The sequence below is a fragment of the Papilio polytes genome, unplaced genomic scaffold, assembly GCF_000836215.1.
Source record: "Papilio polytes unplaced genomic scaffold, Ppol_1.0 DF824146.1, whole genome shotgun sequence".
Taxonomy (NCBI): domain Eukaryota; kingdom Metazoa; phylum Arthropoda; class Insecta; order Lepidoptera; family Papilionidae; genus Papilio; species Papilio polytes.
The window spans coordinates 2496561-2510055 of record NW_013525058.1 but is presented as its reverse complement, the minus strand read 5'-3'; the positions used below and the strand labels follow the sequence as shown (position 1 = coordinate 2510055).

General features: G+C 31.1%; 1 protein-coding gene and 1 non-coding gene across 5 annotated transcripts in view; both read right to left on the bottom strand.

Moving 5' to 3' along the window:
- Nucleotides 1-307: 307 nt before the first annotated feature.
- Trnav-aac lies at nucleotides 308-380 on the bottom strand. Its single transcript has one exon. It is a non-coding gene; the product is annotated as a tRNA-Val (tRNA).
- A 1759-nt stretch (nucleotides 381-2139) lies between these two features.
- LOC106111959 (ras-related protein Rab-32) overlaps nucleotides 2140-13495 on the bottom strand; it is a 19880-nt gene continuing 8524 nt past the window's right edge. For 2 of the 4 annotated variants that reach the window (XM_013294170.1, XM_013294172.1), the window contains exons 2-5: nucleotides 5320-5533; nucleotides 4494-4675; nucleotides 4017-4160; nucleotides 2140-3116 (exon numbers count right to left, since the gene is read on the bottom strand). In XM_013294170.1, the coding sequence (XP_013149624.1) occupies nucleotides 2988-3116; nucleotides 4017-4160; nucleotides 4494-4675; nucleotides 5320-5533 (669 nt within the window). In that variant the 3' untranslated portion in view covers nucleotides 2140-2987. Of the gene's footprint in view, nucleotides 3117-4016; nucleotides 4161-4493; nucleotides 4676-5319; nucleotides 5534-7313; nucleotides 7592-13404; nucleotides 13490-13495 lie in introns of those variants that run through there. The other 2 variants (XM_013294173.1, XM_013294171.1) reach the window with 2 other exon arrangements.

The following is a 13495-nucleotide window of genomic DNA, read 5'->3' as shown; positions in this document are numbered from 1 at the left end:
GATAGTGTACTTGAAGGTGTGCGCGTTCTGTATGATTCGCTTTTGTAACGCAATTTTTCTTTTTTGTTAACAATAGCGTGCCATTTAGCAAACCAGTTACAATGATTGTAGCCTTTTGACAGGATGCAAAAAATTCCTACCAAAAGATAGTTACTCTACAAAGATAAAGTTGAAATGTCTTTGTTTTTTATCAACAAATTTTATTACTAATCTATACAATAAAAATGTTTAATTACATAGTTAAATCTAGCGGTTCTTAAATTGTCTACTACGTTCTGCAAAGTCATGTGTAAAAATAAAAAAAATATGTTTCCGCCCGGGATCGAACCGGGGGCCTTCTGCGTGTTAGGCAGATGTGATAACCGCTACACCACGGAAACTTGATTCTTACACTGTTAATTAAGTTACAAAAGAAATTAACTATTAAAAAATACGTTAATGTCTTTTTAGTTCTGCACTATTTTAGGAAAATATATTATCACCCTCGACTCCGTCCGCGTGTAATTAAAAAACAAGCTAAGTAAGCCTATATGTTCTTCCAGACTATCCTCTACATCTATGATAAATTTCATCGAGATCCGTTCAGCAATTAAGGCTACAAACCCTAACAAATATCCATCCATCCATTTAAACTTTCTCATTTATGATATTAGTATGATTTGATTTTTATCTCCCAGGTACGTCATATTTGGATTTAAGAGATTAGGATTCAATTTTATTACATTAACAATTGTTAGTTTTCCCTTTGTTTGAAAGCAATACCGTTCTATCTGGTAACAATAAACTCACAAACACAAGAGAATAGCTAATAGTAATTACCAGAATTCAGTTTATGTTACACTAGCTGTTGCCCGCCACTTCGTCCACGCAATATTAAGAAGAAAAAAGTAGCCCGTTTATGTTACATTGACCTTCTGAAATAACAAACAATGCAGAAAACATTTGCAAATGCCAAAATACTTAAACGTGTTATACCAGTAGGTTTATAGCAAAAGTGTGAACGTTGTGTTTAGCATTTGTATTTTTATTACCTAGTATTTTTAGATCAATTACAATGAAAGATTTGTGCTACGAAAGATATACATAAAGTTATAATATACTAGCTGTTGCTCTCGACATCGCCCGCGTAAAATTAAAAAATAACAATAAACATAGCCTATGTTACTCGCTGATAACGAAGCTTTTTAATGGTGAATGAATTTTTAAAATCGACCCAATAGTTTTTGAGTTATATCAATACATATGAAAATACAAATCTTTTCTCTTTATAATAGTAGTTTAAATATGTAGTATCAAAAATTAATTATGTGATTAGCAAACGTATTTGCGTCAATATTTACTCTATACCAATATAATAAAGCGGAAACACACACTACTTTGTGGCGTAAGATGTCAGCAATCACAGCATATTTTTGATTAGTCATTTCTTTATTAAAAAACTCTACATTTACGAAACGTTTAAGGCTATATATTTTTACACTATTAAACTATGGGTTAGATAAATTGAAAAAAATCTTCATGTGGGAAAGGGACCATAAAAGCTGCCAACATTAAGGAAGCGAGGTTATTATGGTTAGGCCTTCATTGTTTTTTGTGGTGCATTTGAATTTTGACATTTGCAACTGAGAAGTATTCAAATGTAAAAAATAAAGTAAGTTATTATAATTTCACGCGGATGAAGACGCACGGGAACAGCTAGTTCTGTAATAAAAGCCGTATCAAATGAGAATATCGGGCTTCTAAATATATTTGAAAAATAGGTGTCGAGTACCTATTATACGCCAATTCTAGTTCTTACTACATTAATTTTTTATTACTAATAACTAATATTATAAATGCGAAAATTTAGATGTATGGATGAATGTTACTACTTATCTTCAGAATAACAGATCTCGCTGAAATTTCCCACAGACTGAGAGATATTAATTTTAAAACTTTTACTTTAATGTTTCGTCTTTTGCTTTACAACAGCCACACCTTTGACTGAAGTATCGCACAACTATTGTATTGTCAATTGTTCCCAATCAGTTGTTTCGTAGCACAACTAAAAATCGAGTTATGTGCGCACATAAACTTACAGGATTCAAAGCGCGACAGTTGTACGATAGTCTAGTCAAATGTTCTTAAATCAAACTCATATTTCTGTTAAACACTTTTATTAATATTACAATAAATTTCATTCGCTCTCGTTAAATAAGTAATACTTATAACACAACGTTACAGATGTACTTATACACACAATAATGTACTTTATATTTGTTTTGTTTTAGCCCGCACATGGCACTCAATAACTCCATGAATAAATGCACATTAGTGCTTCGACAGTTGATATGGATGGAAATTACGCGGTCGTTACAAAAAAAAACAACCCGACAAATTATAAAAATATACACAGCAATCGCTACTTTAAACTTAACTTTGATTTATAAAGAAAATAACATAAATATAGCCACTTAATATTATAACAGATTTGTACCGCATAAATTCCATCTTATAGATAACCACACTTAAAAATAACAACTATTCACGTATTAATAATAGACAAAAACAATAAGAGTCAAAATTACAATAAAAACATGTCATAAATTCGTTCAGAACAGGCACTTTAAATAATATATCTTTAAATATGGTCATAAGAATCAAACCAAAAACACACAATAAAACTCATTATTACTTAAAGCCCCTTCACTATTTCAGGAACCATATAAAGATTATATTTATTACGATATAAGTATATTTAAAGATCATAGTCGAAGTTGTAAAGATAAGAAAAATAGATAGAAGGTTAAAATTGTACTTTTTGTTTTGTTTCAAAATGTTATCTATAAATTGTACATAGATACCGTTAACATTTTGATGTGTTCTAAATTTAAATTTGAATTGTCCCGGAGTCATAATTTGCTGGCTTCCTATTGGACCAGAATAATTTTGGAGGGTGCTGATTGGTCTGTTCGTATACTGCAGCACGAGGGCGGCTTGTGATTGGGTCAGCAGGCGCACGACTTGCCGCCGCCGCCGCCGCTTCTGCTGTTCTCACCGTTAGCTATCTTGTGATCGAGCGCGAATCTCTCGCCGTCCTTGTCGTTATTGTGTAGCAGCTTGTCGTTTAGAAGGATCTAGTAATAACAAATATAGGTTAAGTACACTTTAGACAGAAATAATCATCTTTCACCATTAACTTAAACATAGGTATTTCACTAAATGCTACAAATGTTTTTGTAGACTCTACCACTCTTAAGTATAAGGAAATGTCCTTAATTATATTATAACCTTAAATTTTAATATTTTTAGTTCATGAGCTTTTGGAAACATAACTAAGAGAAAAAACAAATGTTAAAAGTGAATAAAATGTAAACATGAGATTGTTTCACACCAAAAGTTATAACATTATTTGAATGTAAAATTCATTTGAACTCACTTTTGAATCGATTCAAAATAATCATTACGCAATTTTAAAACCATTCAAAAACCCTAAAGTTCTTTACGGTTGTTTTATGTTAATTCCAAGGATAAAATTTGATACGATTATGTTCGTTGGAAATAAAAATTGAGACATTAACCTTTTCGAAATTGCACTTAATATTAAAAAGTTCTTATCCATCTTCATAACTTTATCAAGAAACTTAATTGCATCTTTTTTGTATGAATCAATATTTTGACTTCTGTTTGAAGATATCGCGATGCGATCTCTGATCTGATCTCTAAATCAATTAATTATACATTAAAATAATTAATTATTAGATTTGAATGCCAATTATAAGAATAATATATGCATGGGTACACGCCTCATTCGAGGTCATTGCAATAAAACATGAGGTTATGTTAAGATAAAATCTATCGTTAATATTAAATATATTATTGCACAATAGTTATGGAATTTTCATAAGCAAATAAACACCTAGACATCTATTATAATACTTCATTCAAAGTATCATTTTTAACGTTAAAGTTCGAAACCTCGTCATTTTTTCCTTTCCCCGTTTAATCTGCATTATAAGTGTAGTGAATATTCTCACCTTATTGACTAAGGAGCGCGCAGCCTCTTCGATGTTTATGTTCTCTTTGGCGGAGGTTTCGAACCAGCCCGCGAACCCTTTCTCGCGACAATACTCCTCCATCTTGGCTGAAGAATTCACGATACCTTCCTTTTGCTGATCGCACTGTAAGCAAAAAGTACAATTTAGTGTAGGTAAATGCTTCTAGAATTACAATACCATATAGAAAAAAAAAACAAAGACCCAAAATATTCGGTCCACGGTCGTTTAGCATTGAATGGTAAAAATCAGAAACCCAAGTCCTTTGTATGTTCATTCCATCCTATTTTGCAAAACCAAATTTCTGCTTACTGTTTTAAATTTAAACGGGATTAGATGTATAAAGGGCGCTGCTCATTAATTTAATTTCAAGATGCAAACATATTTCCTATATAAATACGTTAACTGTACCACAACATGGATACGCAGAAAGAGAAATTTCAACTAATTATTTCGTACCTTATTCGCCAGTAGTATACAAGGTATGGGCGTTCCATCAGGTAGCTGCACCTTGGTGTCGAGGTCGTTCTTCCACTTAACCACAGCATCGAATGTGGCCACCCGAGATACGTCGAAGACGATGAACGCGCCCACCGCCTCTTTGTAGTATACACGCGTCATGTTGCCAAACCGCTCTTGTCCTAGAATATAACAAACAATATTTTACTATCATTGAATTAAGGTTTTGAATATCTTGACGACTTGAACGTCGCGTCGTATGAGTCGTTGTGTTGAACACAATTTTAGCTGAAGCGGTGCGTTAAGCACGCGTCGATTCAAACATTGATCTTAAGACAAAATTAGGAATAGTGGTAACTGTAACCGTTGCCAGACTTACATAGAATACTTCAAAGTTCATACATAAATAAGATTAATTTGGAACCATGATTAGCAATGCAAGGAATAATAGACAATAAAGCAACATTAATATAAAAAACATCCAAGCGAAACTCAAACTAAGTTCATCCATATTTCATTGAATCATTCAATTATTAGACTGTCAAAATTGATACTTGTCCTAAAATGTCAGTAAAAAAACTTCTTTCATAGATTATAACATAAAAAGAAAACAGGTTCCTTGCGTCATAAATAGAAACTTTTTTCTAATAATTGTAATTAACTCTAGAGTTAAAAGTAAGTATAGAGAGGACAACATTAATCTTAAACTATAAAAAAGGCCGCGTCACTAGTCCTAGATATGCGACTTGGTAAATAGACTGAAACTCTACTTTTGCGGTCGCTTTTGGGAACTTTAGTTTGTAAGAGGTTTTAACAGTGTACTTACCTGCGATATCCCATAGCTGCAAGCGTATAATTGTATTCGAGTCCCAATTGAGAACTTTGAGAGCGAAGTCAACACCAATGGTGGCGCGGTAGTGCTGGCTGAAGAACTGATGCACGTAGCGTTTGATAATGGACGTCTTCCCAGTACCCAGCTCACCTATCACCAGGATCTTGTACAGATGTTCCCGCCGTTCGGCACTAGGGGTCGCATGCGACTGCAACAATTATATCATATTAGAATGTTGTTTTTATTAAGGTAATTATTGGATATTTCAACTTCATTCTTTTTTCAAAATTAGGTTAACAGAGATGCTCTCTTGTTTTATATAAAGATTACTGCAGTGAACAAACAAAAGTACACCTTCAAGGTATTTTAGTATACTAAAATAGCGCATTCTAGAACAAAGCCGCAAGCGAGACGGTCAAAGTACTAGACGGTAAATACATAATCCCTTCACAACACATGTATGTCGGTACGTTTAGATGCAGGGACACGCAAACGTTTTGTTTACCGGCCACCGGCTGACGACGACTATCTTCTAATTAGTGTCAATTAAAGACCTGGTAAGGACGTATTTGATGACGTATATCCTTTGATCGTACACGAAGATAGCTTTAAAAAATTTTGTTACTAATTTTACTCCTTATTAACCTTGCCAATATATTTTCCACAGATACAGAAGTCCCAAGTCTAGGTTAAACTTTAACATAGATTACTTCTGATTATTAAAAATTCTACTCTTCCCGAAGGTTTATTTGTAATGATTACTGAATTGCGGAACGAAGTTACATTTTACTTCCCTACATACGAAGTCGTGGACAGCAACTATTATCTAAATGTGAATTATTAAGTAAATGAGAACTCAATTCCTGGTTAAGTGGAACGCCAAATACATGTAAAAGAAATTTTTTAACTCCATCGTTTTTCTAATCCGTTAAATAAGTACTGTTACAGATAACTATAACAAAATCTTTATTCAGAAGAAAGTGTATATAATATTAATATAGATAAATCAATCTAATCTTATTATAATTTATGTATCAAGAACAAAAAATAATAAAACAATATTTTCCCACGATGCATCATGAATATTAAAAATATGTAATTTAATACTAAAATAAAGCAAGATATTTCAACTTAATATATTTTCTTTAAAAATGAAAGATTATTAAATTATAATTTCATATCATATTACCACAGTAATAAAATTTATATTTTATCATAATTGCTAACTTTGCATAATTTTATTAATTTATTTATCTTTTTTAAGTCTATCATTGACGAGAGGAAATCAAGCAATAGTATCCTCCCTAGTTCTAGCCAAGCACGGCTGGCAACGGCAGTAATTTTATTATTCATAAATATAAAAAAGAATGACGTAAAAATAGATCAAGCAATAAAACTTGTTTGATAAAATGTGCTTACATTCAAACACGGTAATGTAAGTTAGCAACAACAATGTAAACAAATGAATAACAAATTATCAGTTTACATTGTAATTGATGTTTACAATATTTCACTATCAGAAAATAAATGGTACATCTTAGATAATAACATTACATAAGTATTGAGATTCTATTATCTGTGGCGTAGAATATTTTGAAAAAAATATGTCGCAAAATACCAATTAAATAGCTTCGAAAATGATACCTAGATTTCCTAAAATTGCTTAAAAAAGAATAACAGTTAACAAATAATTCCTTTGTAAGTCATTGAGTTTTATTTAGTTAAAATATAAAAAAAACACTAATGACACAAGCCATTTGTATTTTTCTTACAACCATCCAACCTTCAAATTCCTTACAACAAACAAAATAGATATTTAATCAAGTAAAAAAAAAAAAACTTTATTAAGAGGGAGTAATAAATTACATTAGCGAAAACATGCCTCACAAGTTAAAAGCATTAATTGTGATTGTGACATTCCTATTACGAAACGTGGCTCAACAGAATTATTTCCTACGTACTCGGATGGAATTAAAAAAAAAACTTACGCGTGTATTCGGCTTCGGTTTGGGCGACATCTTTGTTCACGACCGGCGTGATCGAGTTATCGGTTCGTCAAGAAACTCTGGTATAATTCCAATGTAGCAAGATACGCGAATGATATAGAATATTCTCGATTATAAACTCGCTCATTTCTGCGGACTTACGGCTTTACGCACATTTTATTATAATTATTATTTTTTTTTTATAAATGGAATTCAAGTCTTTCGTTATTAACTGCGTCACGCTTTTATTTACGTAAACACAAAAATAATATAAACTTCATGGAATAATACAAAACAATGAATGTTTATATTGAATAAAAATTCACAATTTTTTTAAATTTTAGTTAAATTCACAAAGGCGGCTGTAGTTACACTATAGTGATGTACCGAAGACAGGCCATTTTATTAAGTCAGTTGAAGTGGGTGCACGAGTTCTTATCGGGCAATTGATAACAGAGGAGTGTTTATTACAACTTTTCCTTACCACTCCAACTTTATATGTATTAAGATTCGACATTAAATCTACAAATCTACGCCTAACTAAATAATCACGACAGCTTAAAAAATAGGTAAGTCAGTGCTATAAATAAAATATTTCGTTCTATTCAATAATCCTGTTTCTAATCGTCAGGTTGCTATCCTAAGGTGAAACGAAGGGCGGATCCAGCTTTGGCGCCAGGGGGGTCACATAGTCGTGGTCAAGTCAAGAGAACCAGATCGGGGGGGTCATAACCCCCATGAACCCCCCCTGGATCCGCCGTTGGGTGAAAAAATAATTAAAACGATTCGCATTATTGAACACGTATTTCATTTCAATAACATGCATTCATCCGTTACTACAATGTAATATTATTACAATAATCCAATTTAACTTCCAATGTATTTTAACACCAACCTGACAGTTGTTAAAGCCATACCCTGCCAAGTGGTAAGTAATTTCATCATCTAGTTGTAAAAAACTGAGTTATTTCTATACTACTTTTCACCCGCGATTTCGTCCTCGTAAAAAAACAAATGTAAGTATGTGTTCTTCCAGACTATCCTTTGTATCTATGCCAAATTTCATCGAAATGCGTTTATCAGTTTAAATTGCAAACTTTAACAAACATCCATCCATTTTAACTTACGCAATTATAATAGTAAGAAGTAAGACATTTTTCCTATGAATATTTGGTTTACATTATGTCTACAGTAGCGCTCAAAATCGACACTGGTATGCAACTGGCATAATATTATCACCAACTGGCGCGAGTGAGTCCTTACTGTACTACTGTCCAAATTTATCTCTTTCAGAAGATCTATTCCATTACTTTCAATATTTCGTATACTAAACAAATACGTAAAGATTGGAAAAAACAATTTTTGCTACCTAGGTAAGTCTAGGTATGTAGGCTTTGGTTATACTTTGTCTTACCCTTCCCTACTCCCCTAACATATGACACGATATTAGGGATTTGAAGCGTAGGTGGAATGACAGAGATTATAGGTTCGACTTTCATAATCGAATTTCCACGCTGAAGCCGTATTATGAACGTATCGTATACTGGTAATTAATAAGTTAGTTAAATTACTTGAGACCTTTACTAGTGGACTTAAAAAACCCAATTTATTTGTTAAAAAATAACGATTTACAATAATCAGAGCTGTTATAAAAGTACTCCCATTTGCGGCCAAATTACTTTAGAAGGCTAAAAGATCTATACTTATTACAGACCTAAAAGGTCTCTAAAGGAAATGCTACAAGGATTCACACTAGCATACCAGTCTCAGAAAACGGTAATGGCAAAGAAGAAAAAAAAGCCAGTTGTCGTTGGAAATCAACCGGAAATCAATCTATGACACTTATTTACTAAATGCCTCATACGTATTTTCTTCCAGGTAAATACCTAATGAGAATGTTTTAAACAAATAACTTACTTTGATATAGATAAAATGTGATTCACAAGTTATCAATAATAAAAATCGTTTATTTTATATTTTGTTGCAAACTATATTACATATTAGAATTTACTTTTGATTCTAGCACTTTTTTACAATATACAACAGTTTTTTATTATAATTATTCCACTTAAATGTCGTAATACTTTTTCTACGTCATATATAAAAAGTCAACAAGTATTATTACTAAAAGATAAATATCATTCCCACGAAACGAATCGAGATTATTAACTAATTCAGACAATCGATCATAATGAGCTTTGACTATAGAGAAACGGACTAGGCGAAGAGAGGATACGATGTATAGATTCTGCCACTACTCGTATTCATACGAGTATATCACGCTATATAACACGTAAATCTGAAACGTCAATGTTACCAAACAAGCACATAAGCATGTAAGTTAAGTTCTAATTGGTCGTATCTATTGATTGCTCATTTTCAACAAATCTTGTCTCTTAAAACTCAAAGACAATGAGCAACGGTTATGAATATGAACATTGTATATCGTTAACCGCGAGTGGCTTGTAAGACGACACCTAGGTTAGGGTTACCGCGCACGGATCAACAGCGGCCTCAAACCAATCACCACGAATGCTCGTCCGAATAAGCAACAATATCATATTTGTCTAACTTTCACAAGCCAGTAAGGTCAATTTACAACAAATATTTGAACACTATAACAACAATATACTTAATGATAAGTGACTGATACAAACGAAAATACAGAATAATACATAATGTAAGGGACTTTGTTATTAGTTTAACCAACATATATTTTTAAGACAAGCTTAATTTAAGAAACTTTTCCATAAAAAAAATGTTTGATTTTAATGCAAATTGGTGATTATAAACAAATTAAGTATTCAAATTGATAATAATATTTTAATCACGTAATTAAATTAATAATCAAATTTATTAATTTAACGACATAATTAATTAAACAATCTAATTATTAATTTACTAATTCTGAGTGTCATTTGAGAATTCTTTAACAATGAATCACAAAAGCAATCGCTAATATACAGATTAGGGAATAATAATTTTTATGTCGTTACTCTAAGTAACATGTACTGAGAACTATAGACTATAGAACTATAGACTTATTTTATTTATTTTTTACTTACTAAAAATCTTGCTTAACAGTATTAACTAATGAAACTGTCATAAAAAATCGAACACAATAGAAATCGACACAAAAACTGATACAAAGAAACTGCAGTAAACAGCATTTGAACATTCTTATTGCAATCAGTTTTTTAACCTTAGAGTTCGACTGCAATCGTTTTACAAGTATAACCTATAGCGTATCTGATTGACAAAAGATTTGCATTTTTATATTAACGAAAAAACTAAAAAATGCTGAACCGATTTCAAAAATTCTTATGATATTAGAAACATTAGAGTAACATAGGCAAAATTTATTGATAGATTTTTTAATTTCATGCCGAAGTCGCGGGCCAAAGCAAGTTGCCGATAATTTTATGAAAAAAAGTGGACATTCCAAACTACTATTATAAAATGAACAGTGATTTTAAGAGTAAATATGAACATAGTAAGTTATTAAAAAGTTTAAAGTTAAACGAAAAGACTTTATAAACATCATAAAGAATATTGCGTAGCTAAGTATATAACTATACAGAATGCGTCACTAAGTTGCAAAGTACTGTTTAGCAAAGGAAAAGTAGAATTTACGTTGTATATGACATTTCATTAAAATAATAAGAAAAGATGAAAGTTTTTTTTTAAATTATATCTCTTGTTATTCACTATTTTTGTAAACAAAAAAACGATTTTGACTTTCTCTTTCGTCGCTTAAAACCTGCCACTGGAGTTTTAAGAGCAAACCTTATAGAGTCAGTTTCCATTGATTTTCAACGGGTTTATCGAAAAGTCGAGCACTTTCTATTTGTGTATGAGGCTAACCCAGATTTAATGCGAAATTTCATCATCGAGTCACGGCGATCTTTAAAAAAGTAAAAAAAAAATTACTTATAAGGAAATTAACTGCAAAAACATTGTAAAAACAATTAAAGTGAGAGGAATGTCTAAAATTATTACGTCTTACTTTGATTGCGAGTTAAGCCTAAAATACTAATTTTACTACGAAATCTAAATTGTAGTAATAGCAAGTTATAGCTGAGTTAAAACTTGAACAATTACTTAACATAGTATATTAAACACATTTACATTTTATTTTACTGATTAATATGCACAGCGTGTCTACTACGGAAAATAAAACAATGACAGTTCTTTCAAATGAATAGAAGTTATCTGGATAAAAAGACTTCTTTACTATACAACAGACCTTATATGTAATAACATTTTCTGTAACGGTTTTCAAACACGATACCTTATCAATAAATTTACAAAGAAGTTATTGTATAGTATTTTATACCTAAACTGAATGTTTGTATTTCATGTTAACTAAATTATTTCGACTACAAATTTAAATTCAAGAGTAGATTGAATGATTCGATTTAAAATTAAACAAACGCACGAAAACTAATTTTAAAACAAAAGGAACTTTAAGATGACGCACATGTATTAAAATATTATGATTTCTAACGTAAATTAGATAGAAAAGGCTTGAAGAAATTAGTATAAAGCCAAATAAAATATCTGAAAGTCAAGGTTTTATTTAAAACTTGTTTGAAAAGCAAATTTAGATAAAACTATTTTTATAAGAAAATAACAAACTTTATTCTTTTTATTATTTGAGTGATACGAAACGCGATAGTAGCATGGCATTTGAATGTGAGATGAACTAAGAGATAAACAATTATATACATATGTTGGAAGCTTTATAAATATTTCATACTTTGGTTTAATACTTTATTAATACGACAGCAATGGTAATATTCAGATATGAAGAAACTCAAAGACATGTATGCTCTCAACCAACCTAGCTACCACGGTTGACTATGGCCTAGTCAACCTTAACTTAGGGTGAGTCTGTAACCCCTTAGTGTGGACGTAATGAGCAGAAGATAGGAGGCTATTAATTAATGTAAACATATATACCTCCTGCAGCTTGTTATGCATATTTTTGTTCTATATCATTTTTATAACATTGTTGATATTCAAAGGAATTAAGTTTCTTAATTATAAAACGGTTTAATAGTTTTATAAAAACTTTATAAAACAGTGCGCAATGTCATGGTGAATTTGAATGTTGTCAATTAACGTTAACATAAATACATCTAGTTTCCTAATGCTAGTTATAAAATTTGAATTAAGAACAAGTAAATGATTTAAAATTCAAATGGAGAGGCGCGGAAAAATATTTCCGAAATATCCATTAGAATTCTCCTGTTAAACAGGTTTCATGTGACCGGTTAACCCAAAATATTTGATACAGAATTTATACAAAAAAAGCCTATTGGTATAGCTTGTAATACTATCACTTAAATGATATGCCTTTGATGGAATTTATTTGATTGAATGTTCGTTGCTCTATTTCATATCGTCTAAGTCTATACTTTTAATCGTATAGGCAAATTAAATATCTTTGCATATATTGATTTTAATTACGATGTTTTTGAAATCCTAGAACTGATTTAATTATGTCATTTTTGTAATCATATTAAATGAATGAATGTAAAACTGAAATTGAAATAAATTAGTACACAATAGTATAGAATTTTGTTTTCCGAATTATTAAAGAACATGTTTATACAGTAAAGCATAAAATTTAAGAGGTAGGTGGCAAAGAGACAAAATTATATTGTTTGGACCTCACGTTATGTCTATTACCCAATATAAGCGCAGCAATGTAAGCTTTGTACACTTTTAAGTTTATGTTGTTCTATGTATGTTTAAGCTTTAAAGCCAAACTAAAATAGATATCTAAATATTCTTCGAATTATAGAACTTTACTACTTAAATTACTACTATATTTATAAATTTAAAGTTGCACTGTTTTAAGCAAAAGCAGTGAAAGTTAATTGCGTCTGTTATAAGACAGATTTTTACTGGACTCAAACATAAACCATAATAACTTTGTTTATATTTGCGTTGTTTACCAATAACAGTATCAACAAGTGCACGTGTGCATAGCCATATATTGAATTGAAATGGAATAGGCATTGCAATAAAATTTCGAAATTGTAAAACTTAAAGCACACGAGAACAGGCAAACTATCAGCGTACTCACGAAGGGCATCGCGTCGCTGCGTCCGCTAAACTACCGTGAAACGTAACGTACAGGGAACAAGAGCGACGTCTCGGTGCTGAAGCCGCAGCAC